This window comes from Scophthalmus maximus, chromosome 11 (genome assembly GCF_022379125.1).
Source record: "Scophthalmus maximus strain ysfricsl-2021 chromosome 11, ASM2237912v1, whole genome shotgun sequence".
NCBI lineage: Eukaryota > Metazoa > Chordata > Actinopteri > Pleuronectiformes > Scophthalmidae > Scophthalmus > Scophthalmus maximus.
The window spans coordinates 13,925,886-13,937,500 of record NC_061525.1 but is presented as its reverse complement, the minus strand read 5'-3'; the positions used below and the strand labels follow the sequence as shown (position 1 = coordinate 13,937,500).

General features: G+C 42.2%; 1 protein-coding gene across 1 annotated transcript in view; it reads right to left on the bottom strand.

Moving 5' to 3' along the window:
• The window catches only part of rsrc1 (arginine/serine-rich coiled-coil 1), a 106,696-nt gene that overhangs the window by 10,766 nt on the left and 84,315 nt on the right, over positions 1-11,615 (bottom strand). The window contains exon 7 of the mRNA XM_035622730.2: positions 10,056-10,127. Coding sequence (XP_035478623.2) covers positions 10,056-10,127 — 72 coding nt within the window. The remainder of the gene's footprint in view (positions 1-10,055; positions 10,128-11,615) is intronic.

Here is an 11,615-nt window from a genome sequence, read left to right as displayed (position 1 = left end):
CAGGTGGCTAAGCCAGTCTAATGTGCATTCCCACAAGACACCTCCCGCCACCCACCCACCCGCCCACCACCCACACACACACACACACACACACACATATTTTGATATATAAAACCCCCAGCCCCCTCTACAGAAAAGCCACATGTCTCTATAACCCACGTCTTCCAACAATGCACCTTCCACCACAACACGCACACGCAGGCCAAGTGATCCCCTGTGGTGCTCACCTTGTTATCATAGTGTCAACTGCTCTCTGTGGAGTTTGCCGTCCTGTCGACTCCCGTCACGGACATCAGGAGCCTGTCACACATCACTAATACTGAGCTGTCTGAAGTCCTAAAGTTATGTTGACTATAACATATATGATCACATTCTTTGGAAATAAATATGGCCATGTTGTCTTTAGTATTATTTGACCACATATGGGATGTGACATTTTATCTATTTGGCATCAGGAAATGAAGAGCAGCTGGTGTTTGAGTGTCACACACACGCGCGCTCATCTAGTGTCTCCTTGTGATAGCGATCTCTTACTCTCCAGTCAATAAAGGCCTGAATGATGAATTAAAGACCCAAACAGCCTGCTAATGACAGGATGACATGGCAGCCACGCGCCACGCTTGGCTATCTCCTTCCACATCTCCACTCGTCCCTGCCTATTCACCACCTCCCGCTCCTCTGTCGTTCAAGCCCATTCTGCTCATCTCTCCTCTCAACTTCCTCTCCTCAATTGACCCTGGTTCAACTACTCTGCGGTAGATTCTCCACATCTACACACACACACACAAATATCCCAGCAACTACGATTAAATGCATGTGTTTAGCCGCTTTCCATCTCTGCCCATAATGAAGTCATGGGGTGGAACAACAGATTGGCCACGGTCTGCCCATCCATCACACACAATATCTGAAGCCACAGACTGTATTTATAAGACATGACGATGTAGGCAGTTTTTGGATTCTACCATCAAAAGTGCACTGACCAATCTAACAGACTTCTACATTATTTGTTTGCTCATGTGCGGGTCACGCAAACCTCAGACATAACTTATGATGCAACACATGCTAAATTCCTGCTTTCAGACACTGTTTTCATTACAACAGGAAAAAAATCATTTAACATACTGTATTTACTTCTAATTGGCTTAGATGGAGAGTTTACCATTCATCAGGGAACGACATGTTTATTGTTGCCTTGTTGACACTGTACCCATCATGGGTATAAATAATGCATTCATTTTTCCAAAACAGGGTTCTACCTTTCAGGAAAATAGTGCATCCACTGTATATTTACTGCATATAAATTGACTATTTATCAGAAATTCAAACTCAGACCTGACTGCACGTTGCTAACTGCAAACATAGAGGGCTAACTAAAACCATGTGTTTCTTTCTCTCTCTCCCTGTGTGTGTGTGTGTGTGTGTGTGTGTGTGTGTGTGTGTGTGTGTGTGTGTGTGTGTGTGTGTGTGTGTGTGTGTGTGTGTGTGTGTGAGAGAGAGAGAGCAGTATGAGTGTTTGTCGATGTCCTGCGCCTGGGCAGCGTCACAGAATCTCATTAAACAGTGAAGCTTTCACAGGCTGAGTGGTGAGATCTTCAAGATCACAGCCACTTTCTCTGTTCAAGTGTTCAAAAGGGGACTTTTGGCCATTACTGAAATTTTGCATCACATTTTGTTGCCGAATATTTCATTAAACTATGTAGTATTTGGTGAGTCTTAATTGGCAATGAGCTGCAAGAACAACAAACCCTAGGAAAGTCATTTTAGGAGAAGACGATAAATGTTGCATTTTGAGATATTTAAGTAGATATTAATTGGTAATTTTCTAATTGAGTTTATTACACATAGAAAATTCAAAAGAACAAGACCGATGTTTAAAGAAAATGGTTAAGTGTAAAACAGCATGTAAACGATGGACCATTTAACTCACTTCTCATATATTAAACTCATAACTATTCAGTAACCAGCAGGATGATAACAGCACGGCAGTCAGTGAGACTCAAGGAGCTCTTTATTAAGCACGGTGCTGTTTTAGTGTGATTAAAATAAAGTCCTGCCCTTTACCAGAAACAATCAGCATTTGACAGAATTAACTTGAAGTCAAACTAGGCTGTGGCGCATGCGTGTGTTTGAGTGTGCACGCAGGGGGAAAAAAAGTGCAGCGGTCTCCGTTTTTCGATCGCAGGCTGGTCAGCAGCTCTTTTATGAACAACTCTATAATTAGAGAAACACCAAGCAACTAATTACTTAATTGGAGCAAGGTCTTTAAATTCAAAATGATGTAATCTGAATCCAGGAAATGGGCTTGATTTTCTCTCTCACACACACACACACACACACACACACACACACACACACACACACACACACACACACACACACACACACACACACACACACACACACACACACACACACACACACACACACACACACACACACACACACACACACACACACACACACACACACACCCACACACACCTTGTGACCTACAGTCTTCTTGACATGTAGCCATCAGGAAACCAACTCTTTCCCCTTAGTTGGGTTGTAATTGATCCTCCTTTACTCTGCTGGCTCCTGACAGGGTGTGTGTGTGGGGGGGGCGAGGATGGCAGACTCCTATTTGTGTGGTCCGTTACAAACTATATTAGTAAAGGTCATGGCTGTGTGTGCGAGTGTATCTGAGTAGTAATTAATAAGACACACACACACACACACACGCACACACACGCACACACACACGCCCACACACACACGCCTCCTTTTCTGACCTCAGTTGAAGACTAATAAGCTTGGCACTGTGTAAAATACTGTTCTCCTTTTTTCTACTGCATCCGGCCTTATTGGAGGAAATCATGTGAAAATAACAAAACAAGGGTGACATTATCATTTGCATGTAAATCCAAAAACTCCTCAGTGCAAATTATTTTCCTTCGTGGCCTAAATTGCAGGAAGGAAATGCATGAACTGTTGTGTGACTATAATGTCCAGTCAGTCCTGCTACGTTTGATTTCTTTCAGCTGTACTGGGGTGTGAGGAGGGAGTTGGGGGGGTACGAGTCTCACTCAGTGCACCCTGATTACGTGTGTGCACAGGTAAAAAACTGTGGGTTGTACAAAATGCTTGTTTAAAAGTATTAATTTTAATAAACACAGGTTTGAATCAAAAAACTAAGTGTCTAAAATCATGCCAAACAGTTGCTTATGCACTACTTTGGAAAACCAGCTATTTTCAAGTTATATGTAAGTAATGTGTGCAGACAGTCTTGAATGAGTTGATTGTATATAGATTTAATGCATGTACAGTGAGTCATTTGTAAATTTTAGAAAATATTGTTTTACTTATGTCAGTAAGTAAAAATTGGTTTTGTAAATGTCAGAAAAATATTGGTAGATCTATGCTCTGTAATGATCTTTTCATGTGTGCACATGTATTTGTGTAAAAATTGCAATATCTTAATGACACAGCACACACACAAGCACACACACAAACACACACACACAGACACACACACGGAAGGGACCCACATGCAATATTATTTCAGGAATTACAACAACACAATCATCATGCATACACACCATCTCTTAAAAAAGAGACTTGAGTGATCTCAGGGGCCACCACAAGGCCGGAGCCACCCAGAATGCCAGCGGCACTTTGACCTGCAACAGTCTGACGAGTGTGTCTCCTCACAGCAGTCTGACCACCCTGTTAGACTGAACACCGAGCTCACAACTGCGGTGTCTGAGCAAATCCAGACATACAGTGGGGGTCCAAAAGTCTGAGACCACTTTCCCATTCAGGCGTTTGGACGCCAACTATATACGTGCATGTCTGCGCAATTTAACATATTGGGCATGTTTTCCGTTAGAGAGACAAACTACTGCTTTACTTGAAAAGTCCAGGTAGTGAGGCTACATTTCTCTTGCTGCTATGGTCATCTTGATTATTTAGCTAAATTCAGTGTTCATTTGTCAAATTTATAAAAAAGAAATTGATAGAAAACATATTCACCAAAAAATATTTTTATAAACATTAATTCAATTAGAAAAGATTGTCGCAATCAGAATCAAATTTTCAAAAAATCTGCCCGATACCATCCTTAACCTAAATGGACTAGACAGGAAAATATAACAGCCTGGTGACTCAACACAAGGTTGCTGAACGTACATCGGTCTAAAGGCAGTAGGTTAATTGATAAGGGGGACCCAAGAAACGATTACCAATCACAGAGGGTAAAAGGGCACTGTCAATCATCCGTCCACTTGACCTGAATGAACACAGGTTGGAATTGCACGGTCGATTTCTGTGTAATCTAGCCTATGGCAGAGATATCTTGGCTGCTATCGAGTCAAACATGTCATTCTACAGATATCCTTATAGAAATTATTAAGCTGTGGGCACCATAGCTTCCGAAGTGACAGCCACATTAGGCAGCATCAGCATCCCATTACCCCGGCACAACAGAGGGTCACGCGGGGTTAGCAGAATTCAGCATTCGCCTCCACTTGTTCATGGGACCAGCGGTGCTTGTAGGACAGGAGGTCACCTAATCACCTTGCCGAACCATTTCCGAGGGAGAAAAGGGGAGAACCAGAGGTGTGTGTGTGGGGGGGGGGAAATCAACTTTAAATTTGCAGTGATGAAAAATCAATAAAGCAGTAATTGCTTGGCTTATCACCATGCAATGAAACAAATTGGGAGGAGAAGGAAGGCAAGGGAGAGGGCTGGCGTCCATGTTGCACGCCAGGGTTTTTTTGGCTGCAGCGTGTGGAGGTGAGCAAAGCGCGAGAGGAGAGGAGTTTGGGCTTCAGTGGGCCAAGGCAAGGAAAAAAGGTCTCCTCGTGATAATTAAATCTTCTCACACTGATTTTCCTCCAAATTTATTTCCCCAGGGACCATAACTCTGATTCAGTGCTTACAAGCCTTGCATAACTAATCATTTCAGCGTGGGGGGAACCACAAACCTGAATGAATAGGGAGGAGAGGGAGGAAGAGCGATGGCTAGACTGAATTTGTGGCACTATTCATGTCTATATCAATCATTATTTAGGCAGGACAAAAAACAGAAATAAGTGCGGAGAGCGTTCTTCTAAAAGATTCAGAAACAGACCTTAGAAATAAAGGTGTAATTACCTGTCACCGTGCTCACTTAAACACTTTCTCTGCAGTGCTATATGCGCGGAGAAAAAATATCCTTTAATTCCTGGAACAAATAGAACCTATGAAGCCAATGAAGTGTCGGTTCAATATTCCTCTGACTGTTCCTGGCATGATTGTGTTGAACATAATAACACAACAAATAAGGCCATTTATCTGAAGTAACGACAGGAGATGGGGCTAACTCCACTAATCAATACGGAATCAATACAAACCAGATTTTCTTACATCAAAATCACTGAGACAGATCTTCCTTCAGTGCAGAGTGCACAAGAGCAATACAGTGACTCCCTCGAGTCCCAAGGTAGATCATATAGCCAGTGGAAAGAACAGTAAAAAAAATAAAATATTATGGTCTACTTTTGAGCTGAGGATGCTAGGAACTATAATTATAGCCTGGTATAATTCAGACACTCTCCTTATTGAATCTTCATGTTTTAGTTAATGTGATGAGATCATGGACACCAGATCACCCGTGTTTACCAGCGGATACATTTCTCCGCTTGTCCTTCAAGTGGCAGCCTGAGCGCTGCCGCCGCTGCTCGGCGAGGTAGCGTGGCACGCCACACCATGGCCCCGGTAATTAAAACATTTAAAGCAGAGCCAGCCCCCCCTGTGCTCCCGGGGTGTGATATGGGGGTCACGCGCCTGTAGATTCTAATTTGCGCACCATTTGTATTCATGACAGGCACGTGCTAAATATTTAACAGCAGCCCGGCAGGAGTTTTGTATTGTTAGGCTTTCCAGGTCAAATAATTTGATTTCAAGGCAGATTACATTAAGCGTCAATGTCCAAGCCACCACTCTCACTTGCCTCTCATTTCCTGTCTTTTATTACAACCGAGATAGGCCACAACTGAGGGGATATGGCTTTGGATTATACAAGAGCTTGTTATCCGTGGATTAGTTATTATTTTCAATTAGAAAAGGGATCACATCATTTATTACGGATGCACACACCCACAAAGGTATTGCATGCAGACGATTGCATGGGGGAGCGGAAATTTTAGCTGACGGACAAATCGTTTAGCCGAGCGCGTAATCGCACATAACAAGAGGAATATTATTTCAAACAAATGACGGTGCTGGCGTTAATGATATTTCACTTATATTGATTGTCCTCGACTGAGGTATCTTATAGCTGGCAAGGATGTGTTTTCTCTCTTGTCTATGTTGAACAAGCTAGGCAAGAAACCAAATCCAGACATTTTGTTTCAGCCGAGGCCGTGTGGTGATTGACAACAGGGCTAGTTAAACGGTGATGAGGCGTTAATGGATGCTAGGTCCAGGAAGTGAGGAGGGGGGAGAGAGATGGAGGGGGGCATGCGGCTGAATATTTAATGGTCATATAATTCCTGAACACAGACACACACAGACAGGTACACACCCAACCCGTGACCTGTCCTACACACTGCGTAATTAGGGAAACAGTCCTTTCGTTTAACTGCCAAAAGAGCAAACGGTAGGTATATATTCCCCTAATGATATGGGTTAAAGAGCTATTATACGTCTCATTAAAATATATGATCTCCCAATCTGGTGGTGGTTTGAGGTAATGGGGACACAGCAGCACAGGGGCTACAATACCATCTGCATGCAAAAGACGCATGTCCAATCCATATCTACATAACTCTGCATGTTAGAGAGTGAAGGCACAAACGAAAAGATGTTTCTGTCAGCGACTCGAACGACACAAAGGGCCCAAAATATTACCAGACAACAGTGAGTTTGGGGCCTTTTGTAGCCCCAAGATGTGTTACATTTCTCTTTAAGTATATAGAGAAAAGCTGGAATTAACACAAACATGATAACGCGTGCAGCCACACCCAATCCCTGACACAGCAATTATTACGATATTTGGGTGTGATGAAGACATCGCAAAAAAAGGTTAAATTATTTTTTATAACATCTCACAATTTAACATTGTAATTTCCAGTTCAGCCGAAAACAAACGGACACCTGCACGTAACACTAACAGCACATACAGTTTGTGTTGCATCGCATTGGCTCTGCAGATCTGATACTCTTGGAACTGATATGCTTATGTGAAACTGTGCATAAAATCTCCGGACCCAATTTCCCTGAGTTCATGTCTGAAAACAGTTTAAAAGACATGGTTAGAAACACAATTGTCGGGATGAACTTGAATCTGTTTTGAAATAAGTGATCGGATGTACCTTAACGATACACATAACATGATACGTATAAAATGTATTTCTAAAAAGGTTATATGATTAATCAATAAGTGGAACAACAGAAATTTATAAGAAACTATTCAGAAAATCAATTATATGAGGATTTTATGCTTTTTCTTGTCTGTATATTTTTTAGGGATGTGTAACATTAGGTCGGTAAGAGATTTATAATGTTGCTAATTTGATATATTTGGTTAATAGTCCAGAACCCGTCAAACACAAATACCACAAACTGTGACTCAATATGTTGCCCTCAGTGAAGTGCCAGCTGACACTACAGTCCACACAAACAGGCCGTGTTACTCTGGCAGTCAGTTCTTCTTATTATAGCTGGACATACTATGTTAGCTAAAAGCCTCTTGGGCACGCAAACAGCATTTCTCAGCTCTAATAGCCTAAACAAGGCATGCAACTGACAAAGGAATCATCCTCCCTGCTCATTCTCACACCCTTTCATATCACATTTCCTTTTTCAACCACTAGCATCATCTGGCTGCCCTTAACCAGAGAGCCAAACACTCTTTTTATGTGGAGACTACTTTGTTAACTGATGACCACAGGGCCAGTTATTGATCTTCTCCTTTCTCTATCTCTGAAAAAACAACAACCCTGTACACCTCTCTCCTAGCTGGGCTGCACAGTGCACAGCCACAGTTCGCAACAATAATAACTTGCATATCATAGCATCCACATGAATCACATCTCAGTGGTTTCGATTAGGGTTGAACTAACTCAAACACATTTCCAGTCTAGGATGTGAATCTATTTATGAACGGAGAGTGTAGGTGGTGTTCTTCACTTTTCCCCTCTGTTCTCTTTAAAGGTTTTCTCATTTCACTTGACTTAACGGTTCAAGTGTAAACTTTATAGTTGTGTTGACCTCTAGAGGCCCTGCAGGGAATAAAAAGACTCCTGGTGATCTGCTGTTTAGCAGCAGCAGTGGCCCACCTCCTCCATTTTAGCAGTGCTTGGGGGACGGGCTGAGGATGGAGCTGGCTGACTCTGCTTGCGTCTATGTGTGCGCTTGTATGTATTTGTGACAGTGCCTCTGGCGTCTCTCACAACCAAGGCAAGGGCAAGCCATCTGGGCCACTTTGTCAGGCCTCTCTGATCTCACTTCCTGTATCTCTGTATAGGGAAGGGAATAAAATGATTGTCCTTGAAGGCAGTGCACGCACAGCATGCAGTACTTCCACCACTCCACCACACAATTAAGCACAACACCTTATTTCACACAGAAGGAACAGCTGGAGTGCAGCTTTGAGCAAAGGGGAGAAAGAGTCAACTGCCTCCAAAGTGTGAACTTTGCTTAAAAAAAAAGCTATTTGACTGGGAGCCTCGCTCGGTTGCTCCACGCAAGGCACTTAGTCACCACTTTGGCAATGCTTCCACACAGAGAAGAGGTTCGGAGAGAGGTGGAAATGGTTGATGAGGACAAATGGAGGTGGGAGGAAAGACAGTATGTAAGACAGGAGGTAGGAGGGAAAAACAAAAAGGAAAGGGAGGAAGTGACTGAGCACTAAGACCAAGAAAAATTCAAAATATTAACATGAGAAAAAACCCAACTTACTCTAAAAACTAAACAAATCAGGGTGCAATTGAGAGAAGGAGGGGAACCGGAGGACCAAAGCCAAAGTGCAGGGCTAATTAGTTTCTGATGGCTGGACTTTCATTTGGCTAAAAGGTCAGCTAACTTTAAAGGTCACGTTGACATGCCTGCTCGATAATAAAATTACACAAAAAGAGGGGCGCGCTCGAGAGAGTCCCACAATATAAGAACACTTACACTAGAACAAATTATGCTACTACACATGCCTGTGAGCGTGCATGTGCAAACACAAGCACGTGTGCACACACACACACAGAGCGTCGTTGATAACGGCACATTTGATATTCTCATTTATTTCTTGCTCTGGTCAGAGCAGGGACCAGGGTCATTACTCCATCTAAGGACTTTTATTACTGCTAGCATGCCCGCGGCAAATTACTCATGACTTTATTTGAATGTGTATCGAGATAATCTTTGTGTGTACAGTGCATGCGTGTATCTGCATGTCCTATGTTGATGGTGGTGTTGGGGGTGGGGTCAGGTTGACAGGATAAATTTACTATGTGCAATGCTAAGCATATTTCTGCCATACACATCTACGGCGCATTTTTATGCAGATTACAGCTGTCTTAATAAAAAACGAATGATTGCATCAGCAACTCCGAGTTCATGTTTTGCAGAGTGCACTTTGATACTAGAATTGTTGCTTACAAGACACAGGTGCTTCCATAAAATTATTAATCTGTTGATGTGAAGATGTCACTAAGTACAGAAGTTTCAAAACAAATATTTGTAGTTTTGTACTTTAAGTCTGCAATTGTTATTGCTCGTATTAATGTTGTTTAATTACACACAAAAGAAGTCTATCTTTTGTATTCATCAGATGAACATGTTCTAGCAGCAGCAGTTGTGCAAATGATGTCTCGAAGCCTAAAAACCTTTTGTTCCAGCTATTTAATAGAGAACAGAACTAGACAACGACTTTAATTTTGTCATTTGTCTTTGTGGTTTACACTTTGCTTTTTTGTTTATTTTGTGACTGTGTTTATTCAGTGACTGCTTTGGCAGAGGTGCTAGAGTCCACATGTTGGCTCCATGACAGACATACAAGCACGCGCACACACGCACAAACACACACGCACATAACTCACCTTCCTCTAATTTCTTTCGGGCCTCCTCCTCTCTCTTGGCTACTTTGGCCTTCAGCACTTCATCCGTCTTGGCTGAAAAACATAAAAAAGGACAGTAGACGACAGAGTTAGGAGCAAAGTAGAACCTCAGGAACCACTCAATGATTTTACTATAGAAAATATTTGTAGCTTAAATAGAAGCATTAAGATTCAATTAATTTCAAATTTCAAATGATGATATATGATAATATATGTATTGAAAATAATTAACACCTTTTAATTCAGAATTGGATGATACCATTAAATAAAATATATATTTTATGGACAAGGCATAAAAGTTATTTCTGTGTAAGATACTGCCTTTTCAAACAAATTGATACTCATCACAGATGATGCAGAAAATGACTAGAGGACATGTTGCCAGATCAACAGTTTTCATACGAATCAATAAATATATGAATCACGCCTTCTCCTTTCCCCTGCCAGGCAGTGCCAGGCTCAGATTTTCCTTCATACCCCTGTTAAAGTCAGTGTGTCTTCCTGAGAGGTGTATATCGTCTCCGCATAATGAAAACCTTAAGAGAAAGTGAGGCGGGAGTAAACACTCGTCAGGACATTTTAAGCATCTCTCATCACCAGCTGTGTTGCCTCGGCTCCCTCTTCCTCCACCTTTCCCCCTGAATAATCAAGATGTTAAGCCACATTAAAAAATATAATGCCGTGTATGGCAGGACTATCAATACTGCCTCTAAATTAATTACATTTCCGTTGCGGCGCATCATTTATTTTGCAGCGTTAGGGCCTCAGTGGAGCCATTCGCCTTTATTGCTATCTCACTTGGTTGATGAGTGAGCTATGTAAAATTGAGTCTCCAATATCATTACACTTAATGAGTTTAAACTTTGAGGGTGAAAAAAGTAAGAGTGAGTAACAGAAGAAGGGAGCAAGGAGACGAGAGAAGGGGCGGATTAGAGCTCTGCACTGTTTTTGGGAAGTTAATACAATATAAGTGGGTGTAAGTGTTTGTGAGCACTTAGAGAATATTTGTGTTAGGGCACAGTTAACAGCTGTGGGTGTCCGAATGTGGTTTATTACACCACATGAGATGCCTGCATGTGCTAGTGTTTTAAGTACGCTCATGATTTTGTATCTGATTGTGTGTTAGACTTGCACTGCAAGCATGTTGCATAAAAATAAACAACCCATACGTGTGTGTGTGTGTGTGTGTGTGTGTGTGTGTTTGGATGCAGGAGGCCATGGGTTGTGCTAGTCCCTCTGTGACTGCGCTGCTGTTTTTGTTCAGTAATTGGCGAAGACAAAGAACCCGTCACACTGCTGCTACGGCTGGTTAAGTCAGGAGGTTCCGCATTTCTACTAACAATGACTCTACATGGATGACTGAACCCTCCTCTACCTCCCTCAGCTAGGGTGTGTGTGTGTGTGTGTGTGTGTGTGTGTGTGTGTGTGCGTGCGCACGTGCATGTGTTGTTGTGTGTGGGAGCAGGCCTAACCAAACCTACAACAACGAATCTTGTTCTCTTCGCCAAAACAGACTTAATTTCAAAAGTTTGTGTTCATGAG